General features: G+C 39.6%; 3 protein-coding genes across 6 annotated transcripts; 2 read left to right on the top strand and 1 right to left on the bottom strand.

The window, feature by feature from the left end:
* On the top strand, window positions 1-5363 carry parla (presenilin associated, rhomboid-like a). 2 transcript variants are annotated; one of them, XM_034887864.1, is made up of 10 exons: window positions 1-241; window positions 1495-1678; window positions 1774-1878; window positions 2127-2259; window positions 2395-2490; window positions 2651-2800; window positions 3199-3269; window positions 3360-3461; window positions 4329-4426; window positions 5018-5363. In XM_034887864.1, the coding sequence occupies exons 1-10, from the start codon at window positions 162-164 to the stop codon at window positions 5166-5168; spliced, it is 1170 nt and encodes a 389-aa protein (XP_034743755.1). In that variant the 5' UTR covers window positions 1-161; the 3' UTR covers window positions 5169-5363. The 2 variants fall into 2 exon arrangements, with proteins under 2 accessions (XP_034743755.1, XP_034743756.1); XM_034887865.1 differs by lacking the exons at window positions 4329-4426; window positions 5018-5363 and adding an exon at window positions 4157-4296.
* A 1758-nt stretch (window positions 5364-7121) lies between these two features.
* Window positions 7122-11742, bottom strand: extl2 (exostosin-like glycosyltransferase 2). Of its 3 annotated transcripts, none has more exons than XR_004658780.1 (6): window positions 11455-11742; window positions 10049-10500; window positions 9852-9922; window positions 9578-9693; window positions 7211-8197; window positions 7122-7179 (listed from the first exon to the last, which is right to left on the bottom strand). XR_004658780.1 is itself a non-coding variant. In XM_034887867.1 (6 exons), the coding sequence occupies exons 1-5, from the start codon at window positions 11475-11477 to the stop codon at window positions 7798-7800; spliced, it is 1062 nt and encodes a 353-aa protein (XP_034743758.1). In that variant the 5' UTR covers window positions 11478-11742; the 3' UTR covers window positions 7122-7514; window positions 7755-7797. The 3 variants fall into 3 exon arrangements, 2 of the variants coding, with proteins under 2 accessions (XP_034743758.1, XP_034743757.1); XM_034887867.1 differs by having other exon boundaries at window positions 7122-7514; window positions 7755-8197; XM_034887866.1 differs by having other exon boundaries at window positions 7122-8197.
* Window positions 11743-11902: 160 nt separating this feature from the next.
* On the top strand, window positions 11903-14764 carry zgc:110366 (uncharacterized protein LOC550476 homolog). The gene is made up of 7 exons (XM_034887868.1): window positions 11903-12234; window positions 12654-12902; window positions 13077-13178; window positions 13335-13426; window positions 13794-13976; window positions 14089-14148; window positions 14602-14764. The coding sequence occupies exons 1-7, from the start codon at window positions 12159-12161 to the stop codon at window positions 14695-14697; spliced, it is 858 nt and encodes a 285-aa protein (XP_034743759.1). The 5' UTR covers window positions 11903-12158; the 3' UTR covers window positions 14698-14764.
* Window positions 14765-21883: the final 7119 nt, after the last annotated feature.

Below are 21883 nucleotides of genomic sequence, written 5' to 3'. Positions count from 1 at the left end.
CCTTTCTCCACTCCTCCTCAAAAAGTACTTTCTTATGCCAAGAAGAGCTCCTGAGTGGACGCGGGTGAAAAACAGACGTCGGAGCTTTTACGTGAGACCCTGAAAGCAGCATTAGCTCTAGTGTGAGAGGGAGGGGCTTCAGGCAGGAGGTCATAACAAACATGGCGTGGAGAGGATGTGTATTGAAATGGACTAAAACAGAGTTCCTCAGGTCCAACAACACTACTTCACAAAGCTCCAGGTGGGCACATGTAAAGCTGTTCATGTGACAGGGTTTGCCTTTACTAGAATAACGGGCAGGACGTGTTTTTGTGTGTTTGTCCAATTCTCGCCAAACGTGATTAACGTTAATCACGTTACCTCACGCAAACTATTCCGAGTGTCATTGAAAAGCGCTTCACGGGACTGAAGACAGCGGTGTATTTCATCTGTTACAGTGAAAACGTAGCTAACGCTACAAGACCAGCACTGTCCGTGATAGCTAGCTAGCTATCTCTGTCCAAGCAGCATTTCCTACTGCCTTTAACATCACCATATTAAATCTATATCTTAATAAATCAATATGATAATGACCAAAAGTTAAACCTTAAGTCACGGGGCCTAATTAACTGAGCATACATGGTTCTCACACAGACTGTAAATATTAACAGAGTATGGTTTCTCAACAAGCTAGCTAGAAGGTTGTGTATCGTTTGGATTTTTACCATTCCAGTGCCGACATGGTACTTTTAAAACTATTAAGATCTCTAAACCGATTCTTCAAAAACTGAGAAATTACACCAACTAAAAGGCTTTTACGTCCGTTTTGGTGAGCCCAAAATATAAGGGAACATATGGCCTTTTAAAAGTAGCCAAACATTTACGGTAGCTAGCTAACGGTAGACTACAGAGAAAGTGTGATATGTTTACGTCGTTTTCGGAGCGACAGAGGGAAAATATTTCAGTCGAGACATTAACCAACATTTTGCGTTCCGATTCCTACCGGTTGCGTAGGAACCGGTTCCATAGTGGAACCGGGTTTTGTCACCCAACCCTACTCATCTAGAACAGCTACAGTTAGCCCAAACATTTTCCAAAGATGGTTCTTAAAGGAAATGTTTAAGAAAAATGTGTTGGTCATAGTAACACTAACGTTGTATAATATTATAATATAGCAACTAAATTGTTAACCGATTGGTAAATCGTGTCATTTGTTTTCTTGCCAAACATCATTTGAGTCCAGTTTATGACAGATTGATGCTCTTTTTTTAATATCTCAATCAATTGTACACTTAATGAGTTTTAGACTGCAAATCAGACAAAACAGGCACATTTCAAAGACTAAACAAAACAACAAGAAAATAGGAACATTACATGCTTTTCCCCTGTGTGTCTGTTATATTCCTTTGCCTTATATCATATAGGCCTACATATGTTCATGTTATTGTGTATTTACCAAAGCTGTCAATCTGTAAATTAGGTAATAACACTGTGTCTACACGTTTTGTCTGGCAGACTGTACCCCCACAACCAACAAAGGTGCAGTTTCCGTCGGGAAGCCAAAAAGCCGGATGTAAAGAAAGGAAATGTCACCCAAGAATCAAAAGCTTCACCTTCTGAGGCTGGCACACCAGGTTCCCCCCCTCCTCCCAAAGTCCCCCGACCAACACTTTTAAAACCCCTGATGTTCACAGTCGGAGTAGGTCCTCCCCTTCTTTTACTAGAATGAGAGGAATGCAGTACTTTGGTTTGGGATAGAATGATGCCGTTGGTTGTGTTCTTACTCTATGTCAGTTTACAGGCTGCTCCTTTGGTGCGGCTGCCATTCTACAATATGAGACCCTGAAGTCAAGAGTTACGACTCCAAAAGCTGAAGAGGAGTCAGAAAAACTCTTACAGGTGAGATTTAATGATGGTAACTGCTGGCCTTCTCCTCCACTGCTGTCAACGTATATAACCAATGTAGTAATAGGCTCCGTACCAAAGTGAGCCCTGAGGACTAAATACAAAAGACTCCCTGACTTCATTGGTTAATTAAGGTGCTAAGTGAGTGAGTGAGTGTGTGAGGCCACATGGGCTCAGATAGGTGTAAATGGGATCGGGACAGCACTTCACAAGATCACATGTTACCTTTCCTATGTCACCAGGGGTCTCAGGACATGGTGTACTGGCATGACTGGTGGAACAAACTGTCAGGCTTCCAGCAGCAGCTCCTTCTCCTTATGTCCATGGTAGATGACTTCTGGAGCAGTCTCACAGAGGGACAGAAGACTGTAACCGGTAATTTTGCAGACTGACTCCTTATGTCGTTGTATTTCTTAAAATTGAATAGCTAGCATCCACACCTTTACTCATGTTGAATAGAACCCTCATAGTTCTTCATAGTCAGGAGCTTTCCTTATCACTGTTTTCCAGGCATCATTGCAGTAAATGCTGTAGTTATGTGTTGCTGGCGCATCCCTTCAATGCAAAGAACCATGATTAAGTACTTCACGTCCAACCCAGCCTCCAGTAAGTATGCATGTTCTTTTTGAATTAATTACATAATACAAATGGCTTACACAAGGACAGTAAAGGAAATGATTTTCTTGCCTGTGTAAAATGTGCAGCTGGATCCACTGGCCATGATAAAGTTCTCTATTTCTGTCCATTTTTAACTGTCCCCCACCAGAAACACGATGTCTTCCCATGGCCCTGTCCTGCTTCAGCCACTACTCCATTATCCACATGGTGGCCAACATGTATGTCCTGTGGACATTCTCATCAGGAATTGTCTCTCTCTTAGGGAAGGAGCAGTTTCTTGCACTCTACCTGTCTGCTGGTAAGTCAAATAAAGATAGAACTGGGGTCTGATAACACTGAATTGATTATAAATCCAGTATTGCAACAGCAATGTATCTGTCAAACCCCAATCCCTTTTAATCTCTTACATAATCTATTTAGGTTCAACAATTTAAGTAACACAAGTTATAAATAACTTAATCTTCAAATTTAATGACAGACATTTAGAAAACTAAAAAGACACACTGAACATATTACATATTTACTATTTAGGTAAATGACTCTGAATTTCATTAGACTCATTAGTCTTGGAGCTTAACACATCTGGATTATTTAACATGTGGAACCTATTGGTAAAATATATGGTATCTATTCAGAAATGGATGAATTACGTTTTTTTGGTGGCAGAAAGAGTGATATTATAATGTGTATTTTCAGGTGTGATTTCTACTATGGTCAGCTACATGTGTAAAACTGCCACTGGACGTCTCCATCCATCATTAGGCGCAGTACGATTTTTGCTCAAATCTTCATACATCTTGATTTAAAAGAACTACAGCAGTCCTAACGTTCTGACCTGTCTTCTGTCTGATCTGTAGTCTGGAGCTGTCATGGCAGTACTGGCTGCAGTCTGTGCAAAGGTGCCAGAGGCCAAACTAGGAATAATCTTCCTCCCCATGATCACTTTCACAGCAGGAAATGTAAGTGATGCACTGTGTGTGTGTGCATTCCCAGGTTGTTTTGTTTTGTAAAGACTAGTGCTGTCAAAAGATTGCAATTGATTGCATTGTCATAGTTGACTCGCAATTAATTGCAAATTTTGTATCTATTGTAAATGTCCATGTAAATGCGCGTGCATTGATTTCTTTTTGTCCCTTTTTTTTCCTTATCAACATGGAAAAGTGGATCGGCTTGCATTGTGCAAATAGTTTTTTAAATTGAAAACAACACTGTCCTATTGCCTACTGTAGTGTTCAATTTCACACCTAATATTCTCGCTTGGAGCAGTCATTCACCAATAATCTCTCACACGATGTAACACTGCCCATCAATAAAACACTGAAAATAATATTTTGAACTGCTGTGTGCTTGGCCATCATGTGGTCTTTCAGATTGGACGTGCTGCGATGGTAGCTCTGTTCACAACGACAAAACACACAGATCACTTTGGTCTTGTCAATGGGACATTTAGCAACTATTAAAAAGTAAAAGTTTGCTGGGCCAAAAAGAACGTTAATCTCACAATAGAAAAACTGATGCCGTTAATATGGGTTTGCATTAACGGCGTTAATGACGTGTTTAACTGACAGCACTAGTAGAGACACAAGTCTGAAGTGCAATATGATTTGAAATAGTTTGGTAATAGGGTGTTGACATTCCTATTTTTTATTTTTAGCTGCAGATAAGAGATGTAACTCTCTGCATGAGCAAAACGGACAATGTCCTGTGCATGTAAGCGAATGTCTAAGTACTGTATGCATGTCTGGATGCATGGTGGCTTAATAGTTCTTGATTTGGTGCAGCACATTGTGTGTAACGTCAGGTTCATGGCATTGGTCTGCTTTTAGGCTCTGAAAGTACTCGTCGCCATGGATACAGCAGGGCTCATACTGGGATGGCGGCTCTTTGACCACGCAGCTCACCTTGGAGGAGCCCTCTTTGGAGTGTGAGTGGCTGGCTTTATCTTTAAGAATAGTGTATTTATGGCTTTCATAAACAACAACTTATAACTTATGTGTTTATATTGGGGCAGAATGTCCCTTAAACCTTACATCTATCCTTAAAACACATCAGATGCCAATAAGAGATAATTGGATTGTTGCCCAAATTGTAAGAAATACAGTGAAAGGGTAAAACGTCTTGTTGTAGCTGAGGTCCATCCAGACTTCATTCTTAACAGCAGGTGAGAAAGCGATGGCACCACATATTGTATTTATAGTTTAAAAGAAAAAAAATCTTAAATCCCTAGCTTTTTCAAGATCTTTCAAACACATCTGTCTTCATCAGCAGATGTGCAATAGATGGCTCAGTTGTCATTAGCATGGGATCTCTTTCATGTGATAACAGCTGATGAATGCTGTATTTACTATATTCTGTAAATATGCATTGTTGCTCTATTATTCACAATATACTGGAACTTCAACTTTTTCAGCTACTTACAGCAGTGTTCATCTTCTCATTGTGTATTATATAGTCTGGTAGTATCCTGTCCTGTAGTCAGTACATTTCAACCGTCTCCATGTTTTTTGTCCTACAGATGGTATGTGGCGTATGGTCACAAACTGATTTGGAGGAAAAGGGAGCCTCTTGTGAAGCTGTGGCATGACATGCGTTCTCCTGGTGCTGGTGGATCCAGGCCAGGAGGTGGGCCTGGGGTCAGTGGTGGTGGTGGACCTGGTCCACAATGACACTCTGCAAGGTCTCTCAGATCTTTTTTGAAAGAACTGGGCGTCCACAGTTAACCCCGAACACGCAAGGACGCTTTTATCCCCCGAGAGGGAGTCGGGTGTAACTGTTTATTAATATAGTTTTTAAATCAGGGTTTGTTATGACCATAAGATGATTTAATGGTATGCAGAGACTGGAAATTAAAAAAAAAAAAAACAGGTTGGACCTCAAGCAATCCAGATGTTTACTCTGTAGACTGATAACATTTGCTGCCCTACAAGTAACCCCTTCAAAATAAAACATATTCTCACTCTCCTACCTCTTAATATTTATAGATGTTTTAAAGTTTGATTTTTCCTGTTACTATTATTAAAAGTAATTGTATAAGCCTGGGCAGTAAAAGCAGAGTGCTGATATGATTCAGTGACTGAATTATTTGCTGACTTCAGTGTAATATACAGTCCTGTGGGCTTGTCTTATGTTGCTATTAAAACAATCTGAGTTAATTATGCATTTATATTTGCTTTTAATTAAAGAGGGGACTAGTCATTAAAACAAGAATTTACCTCATAATTAGGAACAAGTGGGAACTCTTAATTCTAGACACTGGAGTGATGCTTTTTGTCAAAAACAATATGTCAGTAATTTAGCTTGGAAGCCCTGAAAAGAAAAATCAGGAAATGAAAGATCTTCAATCATTCAGTATTTCTCAGGATCTTGACCTCTGTTCACAGACTTAAAGGGTAACTTCCGTTTTTACCCCCAACTTATTTTCCTATGTTTTTGTGTCTCCGTGACTGATGGGAAAAATAATCTTTGAAATTGGTCCAGTATTAAGCAAGCTCACTGGATTTGTTAGCGGCAAACAAGCTACAATGCAAGTTAATAGGACAATTGTCCAGCTTGTATTTACCTTCACAAATGTTCTCAAATTAATGTCTGACAACATTGGAAGAGATTTCTAAGGAGATTGAACTTTCTGTTAAAGAGTAAAATTTTGTTTTTTTTCTTGTTTTTTATAAACATAACATCCATGAAATCACGTTTGCTAAACCCACCAGAGTCCATGTAAAAAAACAGTAATTTTACCATCATAAAATACATTTTATTCTAAGTTGACAGAAACTAAAAAACTATGAAAAGCAGTTTGGGGTTGTCTTTCTCCTTTTCAAACCATCATAACTCTATTTTTGGTTGAAATAAACACAGCCTACTGATTTACATGTGAAAATATGTTTGCGCTAAAAGCATATACATATATTTTTTTTTAATGGAGCCTGGTGGCTTAAGCGCTACCAACTTTAGAGCTGTTTCTTATTAAAGAAAAAGGGTCTCAAAGAAGGCTTAAAGGTCTATCTCTGAAGGGAATCTTTCCATAATGTTGTCAGCCAGAATATTAATCTGAGCCTGTCAGTGGCAAAACAAGCACTTTTGTGAAGGTAAATACAAGCTGGACATTTGCCCCATAACTTACATTGTAGCCTGTTTCATTATTAAGTAAAGGTGCCCAGCCACACCTATTTCATTACTTTGTGGTAATGTCTGAAGTTCTACCATGGACTCTAACATTTTTTGGGGAAAAAATGCCTTCGTTACCTTGTTTAAGCCATTCTAGCGTGGTATAGTAAGACTCAGCTTGATTTGTGCCAGTTCTCATTAATATTCAATGAGCTAAGCTGCTTGACTCTGATTGGTTAACAGTTGCCAATGAGAGCCTGGCTATCAGGTTCCTTTACCTAACTGGTTGCGCTAGTAATGCTCAATGCATGTTGAATATTAATGAGCTCAGGCAACATGACATCAGAGTTACTCCTCTCTTGTTTACCAATAATTATGAAATCATCCACAAATTCTGTTCAAAGAGTGTTGGCTTTATTTAACTTATTAACATGATACAGTCTTTATAATGTGCACACATTTAAATAAACTAAAAAGATAGAAAGATTGTCCATGCATGCATAATAAGAATTACCTAGAATGTACAAAATACCTGTATTTTATTCATAAATTCACACTTTTGGTACAGACACTCTTTTGACCAGTAAATACTTAATAACAGTACGTACAAATGTATACAAGCTCACCAGAAGAGTGACAATCCATAAACTAACTAAATGTAGTAAAAACAAATGTTAACGGGACAGCACCACAGAGTTGTAAATCATGGTTACAAACGAGGCAACTTGTCAAAGAAGATCTAAGACTAACACCTGCTGGTTGAGGAACAACCACTACAGTCCACTGAGAGGGTTGTTCACACTGAAAGAAAGGCAGCTTTGGTAACGATACAGAGATTACCTTATCAAATATAGATTTTTTTCCTCAGACTGGGCCATGTGTGTGATTGTCCTAAATCCATGATAGTCCTGCAGATTCAATGATGAAACAGCTCAGTATCACAAGATACAAAGAGCACAACACTGAGTTAAACACTCTTATTAAAAAACTGTTTATTTTGTATTTCGCCCACGGCTGAAACACTTTTGTTGCAATACTGTAAAAATATTTTGTCTGTGAAATTTGAAATTAGGGTTCCTACACATGCAGGGGTCAACAGTGTCTAAACAATGTCAACCTAATCCTGAGCGTAGACAGATGTAATTTACTTGAGCCTGTCTTTCAATCCAAACTAATCAGCTGTGTGGCAGCTCAGCCTCTACTCTTGTGGTTGGCGTAGGTGGGGAAGCCAAACTGGGACACCATCAGGTTGGAGAAGCAGAGCGGCATGAAGCCGTAGATCTGTGTCAGCCTGTTCATACAGTAGGATCTCTGAAGAAGGTGTTCAGGACGGTGCCACATGCCCTGGTACCCGCTCCTGGCATCCTTTTCCAGGTTGCGGAGGTCTACAGGTTTGACAAAGACCCCGGAGGGTTTGTTAACCTTGCCTATGGAGTGTTCCCTCAAATACAGCGCTACAGCAAAGTTCATGGCAATGTCGTCACAATTCTGTGTTTCATCCACCAGCGCGTGCACTGCTTGAGGTTGGTCTTGGAAGAGCTGCAGGTAGCGGCGGTGGAAGAAGGCAGCACCAACTAACACCATGGAGTACCTGCAGTGAGTGGATCAAGAAAGAGTTCAAGCATTTATAAAAAAATAAAAATAAATAAATAAATAAAAAGCTTTCACATCATAGTGAGACCAGGGATGGAAACATTTACATTTTTTTTACTTAAAATACAAATGTATTTACATTTGATTATTTTGTAATTTGCATTTAGCTGGACAGGAAAATAATTATTAAATTTTTACCAAAATACTTTAATAGCTTGTATTTGTTTATTTGAAATACTTAGAGACATTTTTATCCCAAGGTAGAATAAGTAGAAAAAAAACTGTACAACAATTAGCACCTAAACAGTGTTTGGCAAAATGCAAGTGATCCCCAGGCCTAGTGTCATCTAAAAGAGCTAGTGCATTTCAGTTGGCTGTTGAGTCAGTCATGGTCGCTCTGAACAACAGAAACCACCCAGCATGCATCCCTGAATTTGCAGCCTCGCACCTCCAAAATACCCTGATTTACCACTTCAAATTACCCAGCTCCAGCACGATGAGTTTGCTACATTCTGCAAGCTCTCTTAGCTTTTTACGTATAATATGAACAGTGTCACATGCCACAATTGTAAAAACTTAGGGGGCTCAAGGGGTGCACGCTCAACCCGAGTCTAGAGATGGTCCCATACCATTTTTTGCTTTCAGCTACAGATCCTGATACCTGAACTTGCGTATCAGCCGATGCTGAGTACTGATCCGATACCATTGTGTCACATATTTTATTATGTTTTAACAACTGTATACTGCTCTCCCTGTATGGATGTGATATGTTTCTATCTCTGTTGTCGATCTGGCTCAGGTTAAACTCTTTGTGAAACATGACCAAACACAAACAATGAACGCCACAGAACCTTCTTTTATCATCCAGTTTGGCAGTCAGTCATAAAAGAAAAGAACATAAATTAACTACTTTAATGTAGATTTTCTTTAGGTTTTTTTATACATAGTATAGGATTGTGTATAAACTCTAGTACTTCCCGATACCGATACTGCCTAAAATGCCTGTATTGGAACATCTCTACCAGAGTCTGGAGCAGCAGCTCTCAGAAGTTAACCATGCTCTGATGACAACTGTGCATGCACGATACAGAAGCCAGATTTGCGATTCAATCCTGCTTGTGAATTGAGTAAACTCCGTTAAATATAACTATTTGTCAACAAATCATCACTAGAAATTAGCAAAGCTCCTCCTTTCAACGTAGGGGTGTGAAGGTCAGACCCCTGATGAGCACGTATATATATTTAGCATCAAGAAACTTTTTGATGTTTTTTACACCCATCTCTAAGTAAGAGCAAAGTAAGTAACAAGGAGCCAATATGTGAATTTTATGTTTAGCTTGAGAAAAAGAAATTATGACAAAAGAAAAGCACAACTTACTTGTCACCTCCGGCTGTTTCTGGGTCCTGCAGTTCAAAACTGCCGTAACTGTACGCTCCTCCTGGTGTTGAGACATGTTTGCGTGGGACGAAGCCAACAATCTGGTCTGGAAATTGCTGCATAACCAAAGACAAAACAGCTTATGCTGTACCTGCTGATGGTGCAGCACCACATGAATCTTTATTTACATAATCAATTATTATTTTAAACCCAAATCCTGTGTAGTTGCAGAATGTTAATCACTCTCATCTACATTGTCCCTGACGCTTATTACCTTCCAGACAGAGAAAGCAAAACTGATGTCAGGAACACTGACCAGGGTGTCGTCATCGAGCATCAGCACCGCTGAGGAGCAAAGCAAAAATCAAATGCTCACCATTGGAAAAATATTGAAACAGGTAAAACATATATAGTTCTATAAAAGCATAGTCCCATATCAGAGCATAAACAATTTGCAGACGATATACTGACCATCAGTATCAATCTCAGGGAATGGTTGTAGTCTGTTGCGCATGTTATTGATAGTCTGCTCCTTGAAGACCAGAGGGACCGGATGAGGTCCCAAAGAGTTCCATAACTTCAGAGGTGTCTGCTCCCCAATGTTGTTCCAGACTATGATAATCTGCTGAAGATGAGGTACTGCCTGGTAATGGTTTAGGAGTTTGAGCAAAATGTCTGTGCGGTTGTAAGTTTGGATGATGATGGTGAACCTCTGCTCCTCCTCCCCTATGCTGTCACTAGGGTGGTCCTTAGTAGGGTTCTTTTTGTGTAATGTTGCTTTGCGTAGCACTCCTAGGCCACCAACACCTCCTTGGTCCTCAGCAGGGGGCAGCAGAGCGGTCAATGCTGCACCAACCAGGAGTAGCAGCAGGATTGGCAAAACCAAACAGGCTCGCCGGAGCCCCATGCAGCATCGGGGGACCCTGCAGAAGAGGAGGCACAAAGATAGGCAGAACATCCCATTAACAGTCATGTTGTCCTAGGGTTAAATTTGACCCGTTTTCAAAAGGTTATAAATTTGGGTTCCTTTCAAACAAACTGTCAAAAGAAAAAACGTGGAGGTTCCCTGCAACGCTCTGTACAAATAAAACAAATGATCAATTCACTACTTTAAATTAATTTAAGTGTTCTGTTCAATAGTATTTGGACGTTGAAAATTGCTTTACAAATGTGGGAAAATGCAGAGAGTGACATCTATAACATGGGAAAAAAGTGAAAAAAACATTGAAAAAAGTGACATAAAGGTCGAAAAGCAACAAAAGTGTCAATGAACACACAAAAAAATACATTTTGACCCAGAAAAACAAAAAAGCACGGTCGACGGGAAGACAACACGAGGGTTAAATTTACTCCAAGTCCCTGCACGCATTTACAATAGAGTTCACTAAGGCAACAGTGAATGCTACAAGAGGAATGGCTTTTGGCATGTCCACGTGAAGCTTTCACAACACTCCGGTTGACTATTTATAAAGAAACTAAAAAGCCTGTCAGGTGAAACTGAAGTGATTAAACAAGCTAACAACGGTAGGTCTATTTCCTTTAGGTGAGTCTCAGGATAGTTTTTCGTATGGGGTCAGAATCATTTCCGACACAACTGAACAAACTGAATTTGTAAATGGGTTAATGGGACAAACTGAATTTATTCAGTAAGCAAAGCAAAAATAAATGTGAGACTGATGTTACCCCAAAACTGCCTTAAGGTTAGTATGCAACCATTACATTTTTAACACAATTCATCTTAAGCCAGTAATATAGCTGTAAATAACGTATACATAACGCCATACCGTGGGTTAACCGTACTGCCACTTAAGAAATATTTATTTCCATTAAGCACAGTAGAAATTACGTTTTATTTCTTTCTTTAAGGAAAAACTCACCTCATTTTGTTGGCACTCCACATAGTCCGTTTGCTTTAATGTTACATGGTCGCCATGTTGGCTAACTCTAACTTAAGAGCCTGAAGGAAAGGAGCTCTGACATTTTAACATTAGCGTCGTATGAGTGAACGTCATAGGCTTGCTAGCTAAACAAATGCACGACTGTGTTGTTGGGGAAACATGCAAATAGCCGACTAGCTACTAGAAACCAAATATAGCGATTTATTATATTTGTTTGTTATACGTTACAGTCTTGTACATCAATTTTTACTCAATTGAGCATATTTCGTACCCTTTGGAGACCAACGCCATTTTTGTTGTGCTAAATCTACGGAGTACTCTTTGGCTTGAGTATCATGTCTTTTGATTTTCCATTGGAGGCACATCTTCACCCACTCCAGAGATGCTAGCGCACATGGTTTTGAAAACGATTGGAAAACCAGGAAAACACTTCCTTAATAACTTCCCAAAAACTACTGCTTGCATCAAATTTCAAGTAGCCTACGTATTGTAAGTGGTAAAGTGCTTGAATGAAGCAATTAGTCATTTAAAAATACTTAGTAAAGTTGTGGGTATTCTTAAAGTATCCCTACAGCCAATTTGGGGGCTGATATAGAGAGTGTTTTAATATAGAGGGTATTTGCAGATAGAGAAGAGAATAACACTTCCTTGTATTTCAAGTTGCTCAGCACTGCCCAGGGAACATGACCTTCGCACCAGAGCTGAGTTGTCCTACAATCCCACTTTCCAATGGTCTGCAGATTCCGTTACTGGGATTAGGTGAGTTTTACTGTGTAATGATAACATTAATACATAAAACAAGATAAATGCAATATGATGTTTTACAGTATATATATATTATATTTTTTATATATATATATATATATATTTTTATTTTTTTTATTTTCTTTTTTTTTATTCTTTTTTTTTAATTGTGCCATTCTGGAGAAGAAACCCTAATATGATAAACAAGCTGCAGTTTGTATCTTTCATAAAACAATACATTTTGTGCCATATTTGCTCAAACTGTACTATATGTAGTGGTTACTATCACTTTTAAAAGGTACTTTCACACTTTCTGATTTGTGGAATATTAAAAAGATCTAGCCTATCATTGCTAACAATGGTCTACATGTAAATGTATTTCCATACCTTAACCTTTGAGTGAAACTGAGCTGACGTGACTCTCTCTATACCAGGCACATCACATAATGGCGGGTACTCCCATGACGCTGTTGTGCATGCACTCAGTGAGTGTGGCGTGCGCCACATTGACACAGCAAAGCGCTACGGCTGCGAGAAGGAACTGGGTGACTCTATCACAGAAAGCGGGATCCCACGAAGTGACCTGTGGGTCACCAATAAACTGTGGCACGGGGACTATGGATACAAAGCTGCAAAGAAGGCGTGCCTTGACTCTTGCTCCAAAATGGGGGTGGAATATTTTGGTATGGGTTGTGTGTTTTCTATGTTTTCATTATCATGGGAGATGTACCAACTTTCTCCAACAGTAATTGATTTTTATATCATGGCAGTCAGTTCAGTCCCCTACGTTGTATGCAGTTTGTGGTCTGCCTGTCTTTTATAGTCTTTCATTAAATCATCATCTGCCCCCTTTTAAGATCTGTACCTGATGCACTGGCCAGAGTCACCGCAACATGGTCGCTCCAACAGGGAGATGAGAGCTGAGACTTGGAGAGCTTTGGAGGAACTGTATAAAGAAGGTACAGAACATGAAAGATCATCTCAGAAAACTGTTGGAAAGTGAGCAATAAGTGACTACAGCATGCATCTTTATGATAGAGGAGCCTACTGTCAGAGTGAGTATTTCATAGAGCATAATCCTGTGTATCCATACTTATCCCTGTTGGTCACTATAGGGCTGTGCTGTGCTATCGGAGTGAGCAACTTCCTCGTCCATCACCTGGAAGAGTTAAAGGAAGACTGTACTGTCGTGCCACATGTCAACCAGGTAGTTTTTTTTTTCTCTGTGAAAAACCCTCAATTAGAATTATGTTTTTTTTTTTGCCTATAGATTAGCCTACAGAGGCAATCAGGTGAGATTATTCCCCTCCTCTCCTCCTCAATAACTTGCGTACAGTACCTGCATTTATTTTTTAGAGTGAAAGTTGGACAAAAAATAAATAAAATGATTCATTAATAGATATATTTTTTTAGTGATATGCTCAGGGATGGATAATGTAGGTCATGTTCTTTCTGAGATGATCAAAACAAGAATCTTTAGTGTGCTGTTCATCGCAGTGTTGGAGTATATAAAGTAAATGTAAGTAAGTAAGTAAGTAAATGTGAAACAGAACTGAAATGGTATGATCCACCAGGTGGAGTACCATCCTTTCCAGCAGCCCCGTCACCTGATGGAGTACTGTCGCCAGCAGGGAATTGTGTTTGAAGGGTACAGTCCTCTGGCCAAGGGTCAGGTCCTCAGCAACCCGACTGTTCTCCAGATAGCAGAAAAATACAGACGCACACCTGCTCAGATCTGCATCCGCTGGAGCATTCAGGTTGTCACATTGTTCAGATATTGTCCGCCCTAAGTTGAATTGGTCTAGCACATTGTTTTTTTTTGTTGTTTTTTTGATACACATTGCTATGGTTTCTCTGCTTTTTCCTTAGAATGGAGTTGTTACAATTCCTAAATCTACAAAAAAGAAGAGGATTCAAGAAAACTGTCAAGTGAGTTAAAAAAAAAATCTTTTACACACTATTTTGCTTGATTGTAAAAAATATTTTATGGATTAAGAAAGGTTAGGGATTAGTTATTGTGAGCCACCGATCAAGCAGGTATGACAACAATTGAAAGAAGAAAAAAACCACATCATAAGGCTACCACACAATATAAAGAAAGAAAAAAAGAATCTGTATTAAAATCTGGATTAATGAAAATAGTATATATATATATATACAGTTTGTGTGTAAATATCTATAGATATACACTATACATAGATATATACTGTATATATCAGAATCTGATTCAGATTTTTAAAATATACATTAATGAAAATAGTGTGTGTACATCTATAGTATAGCCAACTCTTATTACAATATGTAATGACACAGCCATACATTTTCTCATGTCACCTCTTCCTCTTCCTCCTCCTCTACCTCTCCTTTCACACACACTCATAGGTGTTTGGGTTTCAGCTGGAGGAGTCGGACATGGCCGCTTTGGGAGGATTACATGATGGAAGACATGTGTCCTGGGATCCAACAAATGTGGAGTAACATTATGCAAGAAATCCACAGAGTGTGCTCGTCTTTGAATTAGTTTTTTCAGTACTCTATATTGACGACATTTTTGATTTTCGTTTCGCCAGAGCGCTGGCCACAACAGACTGGTAGAACATCTCCAACATTCTGCTGCACACATTGAAGCTTCCTCAGGAAATAGAGTCTGCTCATCCCCTTCTTGTAAACAGCAGTGTTGCTCTTCCAGTTCAGCCTGCTGTTGATGTTGATCCCAGGTATCTGTAATCCTCCACCATGTCCACGTCACATCCCAGGATGAAATAGGGTTGCGGAGCCGTTCCCTTCCTCCTGAAGGCGATCACCATCTCTCTGGTCTTATCCACGTTCAGCAGCAGGTGATTCTTACCAGACCACTCTACAAAGTCATCCACCAGCGCCCTGTCCTCTCCCTCCTGTCCATCCCTTAGACACCCAACAACTGCAGAGTCATCAGAAAACCTCTGTAGGTGACATGACTCTGAGTTGTACTGGAAGTCTGTGGTGGATAAGGTGAACAGAAAAGGAGACGGCACAGTCCCCTGTGGGGACCCCGTACCACTGGGGTCTGTCTGTCTGGTAGTCAGTGATCCAGGAGACTGTGGACGCACTGACGCCCATCATGTGACTTTGTACTCTGGTGTGGAAGTGCTTCTTTTTACACTACAATATATTCATCACTATAAGGCTTAGTCTAATCACAGCAAACTTCGCAAAGTCCTTAACTGCTCCAACTTTTTCTTGAAGATTTTACCATAAAATCTATGTTTGGAGAAATTCTTCGACACATACTCGTTTCCTGTTCAGAATTACCCCCATAAGGGCCACAACTCTAATCTAACAAATTGTTAACAAAAACAGCCCAAATGGTACCAAGTCACTCAATTCACTTCAATGTTTATATACATATATGTATATAAAATAATATATGTTGCATCAGTTTGTCCCTAATTTTAGTCCGGATGTCCGTTCACCTTCCGCTTTCTTTGTGTTGGCATTCTAAACTCCGGCTGATTTATGAGAACTAGGCTAACTGCTCGTCAGATCTCTTCAGGTTAACAGTTCTCTGAAAATCTAACCTTGAGATTGGATTTGGATTTTGAATCCTGCTTCGTTCATCAGTGTTTCACATCTTGCTTGGAAAGAGACTGTGTAACGTGACGTTTATTCATCTCATCTAGCGCTACTGGAAAAGATCAACAAATTGGCATATCACTGGACCAAAACGTTTTTAAGTGAAAATTAGCCTACGGCTAGAAGTCCAACATACATTGTGTCGGATGCACTTCAGATAGAGCAATGCCTATATGTATTTTCCCTGATAAATAAACTGATAAAATAAATTCACATATTAACTTTTTTGAACATTGGAAGAATGATGATGTTAGCTAAATAAATCCTTTCTACCACTGTGGATGTCATTCATCTTTTTTTCATTTTCAGGATTTCCTATATGGGCAGGTCACTTTAAACATACCCAATCGCTGCTTTTAAAAGCTTAATTTGCAGATAGCAGTATATGTTGGGAACGGTATGCATGCATGTGTTTTAGTATTTAAGGTTAGCATATGTTATGTCTTTTTTTTTATATGGCTGGTGGGTAAAGTAGGATGGTACGGGGATGGGACCGACTGATAAATGTTACATGGGAAATAAATATAAAATAAAAACAACTCTGCACCATGATCTGGCCTCGTGAAAGAAGTCAGAAGGATGTTATTGGAAAGAAACGTGTAAAGCTCACAGTAGACAAGTATGTAGTGGTGGAAAGATCGAGCCCACTCTCAACAAGGACTCAAATACAGACCCAGAAAAACTTGTACTTGCATTCACCTAATTATGCTAAGATTTAAGGCAGTGAGAGAGAAACCCCTGGCAGCGTCACTTCCTGAGCAACAGAACACTCTTTGAAGAGAACTGACCGATTTTGAAGGATTTCTTTTTTTGGCGGGGGTTTCAGTCAGGTTGATTCAGTCTTTCAAGAAACCATGGCTTATAAACAAGACATGGTGTAAGGCCCCTATACAATAACATGCCTTTGATGCCTCTTAAAAACTGGTTTGATCCACCAGGTGGAGTACCATCCTTTCCAGCAGCCCAATCACCTGATGGAGTACTGGCGTCAGGAGGAAGTTGTGTTTGAAGGGTACAGTCCTCTGTTGTCCAGATAGCACACCTGCTCAGAGACTACATGCTGGGTGTGCATAAGTAAAGCACTCAGTCACTGGTTGCCTATAGAGAAACAGGTGGGTGGAATCATACATATAGGAGGGGTTGACAAAAGAAGCGCCTGGCAGTCACTTAACGAGCAACTCCATTAACCTAACTGTCTTTTAGGAGATTGTGCAGGTTTTAAGTTTTTTTTTTTTTTTCAGTCTTCCAAGAAACCACGTCTTCTGCACAAGATGGGACTTTTCAAACGGGTTGCAAATGCCAATACATGTAGCGGAATGTATCATTTTGATGTTTTTAGAAGTTTCTTTGAAACATTATCAGTACACCTGTAAATAGAAGTGCAACCCACCATATGTGTGTTCCATTACAATAAAGAAATGATTGTCTTAAATTCCTTTCCAACTTGTATTTATTATAATTAATATATTGATAAGTTTTACATTTGCAATACCTTTTCTTCACACACTTTTGTAGGTGTTTCCAGCTGGAGGAGGAAGACACTAAAGGAGACCATAAAGAACTTACGCGATGGTAGACGTGTCCTGGGATCCAACAAACGTGGAGTAACACAAGGTATATTTACTGCAGAAATAATTCACTAATGCCTGGTAATTTTGGTTTGGGATGTTATGAAATTTCACAAACTTTAAATTTATTTATAAAATTTTTAAATTAAGTTTAAATTTGGCAGATGTACACTTTTACTTTGAGAGAAAATATAATAATTTGGACTCAGATGATGTCTGTGTGCCGGGCCATTCATAATAATGAGATGATGATTATTACTGAATGTCAGTGGTGGAAGACATTTTCAGAGGATTAACTTAAAGTAGTAATAGTTCCACATTTTGGAAAATACACTTTCTTTGCATTCTTTGCTGAGAGTTGGATGAGGAAATTGATACAGCTGTCATGTCTGTATGGTAAATATGAAGCTACAGCAGCTGCTTAGCTAAGAAACAGCTTAGTCTGGCTGTTACAGTGCAAAAATAAGTAGGATAGATCTTATCATCTAACTCTCATTAACAACCCTTAACACACCAATGTTGTCAAGGTGCACTGACCCAAAACATACTGTACTCTAAACCAAAAAGTGGCTGGAGGTCAGGGGGAATATAAAGACATGTTATACACTGGTGTGAAAAAGTGTTTGCCCCCTTCCTCATTTCCTGTTGAATTTTGGCCCACTCATCTTTGCAGAATTGTCCTAATTCAGTTACATTAGAGGGTTTTCGAGCATGAACGGCCTTCCCACAAACAGATGGTCGGACATTCTCCTTCAGGATCTCTTGGTAGACAGCAGAATTCATAGTTCCTTTTATCACGGCAAGTCTTCCAGGTCCTGAAGCAGCAAAACAGCCCCGGACCATCACACTACCACCACCATATTTTACTGTTGGTATAATGTTCTTTTTATGAAATGCAGTGTTCCTTCTACGCCAGATATACTTGGACACACACCTTCCAAAGAGTTCCACTTTTGTCTCATCGGTCCACAGAACGTTGTCCCAAAGGTCTTGGGGCTCATCAAGATGTATTGTGGAGAAATTGAGACAAGCTTTGATGTTCTTTTTGCTCAGCAGTGGTTTTCTCCTTGGAACTCTGCCATGCAGGCCATTTTTGCCCAGTCTTTTCCTGATGGTGGAGGCATGAACGCTGACCTTAACTGAGGCAAGTGAGGCCTGCAGTTCTTTGGACGTTGTTGTGGGGTCTTTTGTGACCTCTTGGATGAGTCGTCGCTGCGCTCTTGGGGTAATTTTGGGCGGCCGGCCACTCCCGGGAAGGTTCACCACTGTTCCATGTCTTCGCCATTTGTGGATAATGGCTCTCACTGTGGTTCGCTGGATTCCCAAAGCTTTGGAAATGGCTTTATGACCCTTTCCAGACTGATAGATCTCAATCACTTTCTTTCTCAATTGTTCCTGAATTTCTTTGGGTCTCGGCATGTGTAGCTTATAAGGATCTTCTGGTGGACCTTACTGTGTCAAGCAGCTCCTATTTAAGTGATGCCTTGATTGTGAACAGGTGTGGCAATAATCAGGCCTGGGTGTGGCTAGAGAAATTGAACTCAGGTGTGGACAACCACAGTTATAGTATGTTTTAACAAGGGGGGCAATCACTTTTTCCACACAGGGCCATGATGGTTTGGATTTTTTTTTCACCTTTAATAATAAACACCTTCATTTACAAATTGCATTTTGTGTTTACTTGTGTTGTCCTTGACTATTGTTTAAATTGGTTTGATGTTCCAAAACACTTAAGTGTGACAAACATGCAAAGGAAAAGGAAATGAGGAAGGGGGCAAACACTTTTTCACACCACTGTACTACAGCTGCTACAACTTCTTGATCTCTGTTAACAATTAAAACAATGACACAAACATCCCGAGTTAGCAATATCATTTAATCTTTTCCCCTCAGCTTAGAATCACTGTTGTACATAAGTTACACTTTGTTTTCTCAATTTCACAGGTTCATTTTTTTTCTCTCTTCAAACTTCCAGTTTGACCTCCCTCTCGTATCAAACGAAAAAAAAAGCAGATTGTATTATACAAAAATGCAAACCAATTTTCACACAGTGAATTCTCTTACAAAGTCATAAAATGGCGTAATAATGGCTACATCCACATTGGAGGAAGATAATTCTAGACATTCCTTAATGGAGTATAATATACATATAAAAACTTCTTTTTTTCTTGCTGAAATCAAACCTGTACCTTAATTTAAGAGATATTTTACAAGGGAGTAATCATATAAAATAGCCATTTGCGAATTTCCCCAGAAAGTCAGGGAATAAAATGTGAGCCCCAAACAGCAGTAACAGAGTTCAGTGGTCAAGGGTGGGAGTGGAGGGGACAACTGGTTATGTGAATGAGGGGCAGAGGCAGCAGTTCCACTCAGAAACAAAAACACACAGGAGATTGAAATGAACATCTTTGCTATTTACTACATAGTAAACCATCCCATGCATCCTTGTATGTCAGTTCTATCATCTAAAGCCATTCCAGGCTCATTCAGACCTGTAGGGACCTATCAGGTAGAATCAGCATTGATAGTTTTGGTTGACTTGCACTTAGAGACAGTGGTATTAAATTAACACCATGTGTTGCCAATTAATGACATTACAGCAGAATTAAGCCGGTGGGCTGATTTTCTTGTGAATACTTGACAAAGAAAAACCAAACTAGTGTGTAAATGTCTTACTCTTAGCTGTTGACTTTTTTTTACCGGATCAGATGATGCATTAAAGACTGTAAGACTTGCAGGTCAGTAAATTCACTCAACTATGTCAGAAACAGAAAACAAGAGAGAGAAAAGAACTACAAACCAAGCTACGTCAACATTTCCTTAGAAAAAATAATAATAAAACACATTTTGCTTCAAATCTCAACAGATTTGCATTATTGCATGTTGCTGTTTTACATGACATTTTCAAAAGGGAGGGGGAGATCTACTACAGTAGAGTCCAGTAGAGTAGAGGGATAGTGGGACTCATGCCAATTCAGTAATATTTAGTAATTTTGAGATTGCCTCGTACTCCCATAGCAGACAATGTAAAGGAGCATTACCAGAGGATTTAAGGCCAACCTATCATCAGAGACTTCCTGAATATCCCCTTGGGCACAGGGGGGGGGGGGGAACCCAACACTTTTCTAATACCTCAGAACTATCACCCAGTACAGCACACTTTGAGAGGTGGGCGGGCTGTTGGGGGGGGGGGGGGGGGGGGGGGGGGGGGGGGGGGGGGGGTGGAGGAGAAGTAGGGTAAATTTTCTACAAGACAATCTAGCACACACAAAACGTCTCCATAAATTTTTCTTCGGAAGCATAGTCTATAAAGAACATCTTTGTTTGAACACAAAAGATTAAATGAACACACAATGCGCACAGAAGTCCTTCGTCTGGGAAAGGATAAAGTCTGTGTTGGCAACCAGTGGACAGAAAACAAGTCAAACGAAAACAAACAAAAACATTTTGCTGATTCTAAGTAGAGATCATTTAATATAAATGCTGAGCGAGTAAAATAAGAGGTGGCACATTAATAGTGCTTTAGTATATTAATGTATGTATACATACTCATATGTATAAGTGAGCTGTGTACCTAAATAATAAATGTAGCAAGGAGCAGCCAGAGGCTTGAAGTGTGGTAGGAAGAAAAAAAAAAAAGGAAAAACCCAAACATCCACTATCATGGCGCTGACAAATTGAAAGAGATGCCCATCAAACAACCCAGATGAGAGACACAAAACATTTGTGTCTTTATTTATGACTCATCGGTTATCAGGGATTTGTCAAACGGTCAGTTTCTCAGTAGCCCTCGTCTGACCAAAACGAAGGCTCAACGTTAAACGCAAATGACTTGACCCAGAGCGTCTCCTCTATCCAACCGTTCAAACACAAGGACTCGCTCGCTCTCGGCAGAGCTGTAAAACTCTAGCCAATCACGCCAATTGTTTACAAAAGGCAAAGAGCTCCATGTTGAGCATCAGCAGTAAACAATTTACATGATGGAGGAAGAGCAATAACAGTGGTAATGGTGGTGATGATGACATCAAGGTGTGAAAAGGAAAATATTGAGAATGGTTATTTGTTATACTCGCCAATAAAGACGCTTAAATATACTCAATGTGATATGAAAAAACTCATCAAATCTGCTATTTGCGTTTGTTTTGTTCACCCCTTCGTAACCAACACAAATGTCCTCAGCTGTAAACATGATTTCAAATGTACTGTGTAGCTAAAAACGCTACAATAGTTACCTTAAGTCTGAGTTTCACTTGAAATTCAACCATTTTATGATAGAGGACACGCTTTCAGCTCAGCTCTATAAAGCCTTCACTAGGTAAGCCACACACCCCAAATCGTAACAACGTAAAGCATGAAAAGATAAAATTGAACAAAAAAAGAACACAAGGGAAGGCAACTTCATAGAAGTTAGGAGAACAAATGACAAGATAATCCCAATGGGGAGGCCTTTTGAGTGGCGAGACGAGAAGCTCTGAGGAGGGAAA

This window comes from Etheostoma cragini, chromosome 12 (genome assembly GCF_013103735.1).
Source record: "Etheostoma cragini isolate CJK2018 chromosome 12, CSU_Ecrag_1.0, whole genome shotgun sequence".
Lineage (NCBI taxonomy): Eukaryota > Metazoa > Chordata > Actinopteri > Perciformes > Percidae > Etheostoma > Etheostoma cragini.
This window is presented reverse-complemented; position numbering and strand designations above follow the sequence as displayed.

Coding starts and splice junctions, on each gene's coding strand:
- parla (XM_034887864.1), top strand. CDS start 162: ATGGCGTGGAGAGGATGTGTATTGAAATGGACTAAAACAGAGTTCCTC. Junction 1,879..2,126: donor AGTCAGAAAAACTCTTACAG/GTGAGATTTAAT, acceptor CTATGTCACCAG/GGGTCTCAGGACATGGTGTA. Junction 3,270..3,359: donor TCCATCCATCATTAGGCGCA/GTACGATTTTTG, acceptor TCTGATCTGTAG/TCTGGAGCTGTCATGGCAGT.
- extl2 (XM_034887866.1), bottom strand. CDS start 11,477: ATGTGGAGTGCCAACAAAATGAG. Junction 10,501..11,454: donor TGGAGTGCCAACAAAATGAG/GTGAGTTTTTCC, acceptor CCTCTTCTGCAG/GGTCCCCCGATGCTGCATGG. Junction 9,923..10,048: donor CCCTGAGATTGATACTGATG/GTCAGTATATCG, acceptor TTTGCTCCTCAG/CGGTGCTGATGCTCGATGAC.
- zgc:110366 (XM_034887868.1), top strand. CDS start 12,159: ATGACCTTCGCACCAGAGCTGAGTTGTCCTACAATCCCACTTTCCAAT. Junction 12,903..13,076: donor AATGGGGGTGGAATATTTTG/GTATGGGTTGTG, acceptor CCCCCTTTTAAG/ATCTGTACCTGATGCACTGG. Junction 14,149..14,601: donor GGATTCAAGAAAACTGTCAA/GTGAGTTAAAAA, acceptor ACACACTCATAG/GTGTTTGGGTTTCAGCTGGA.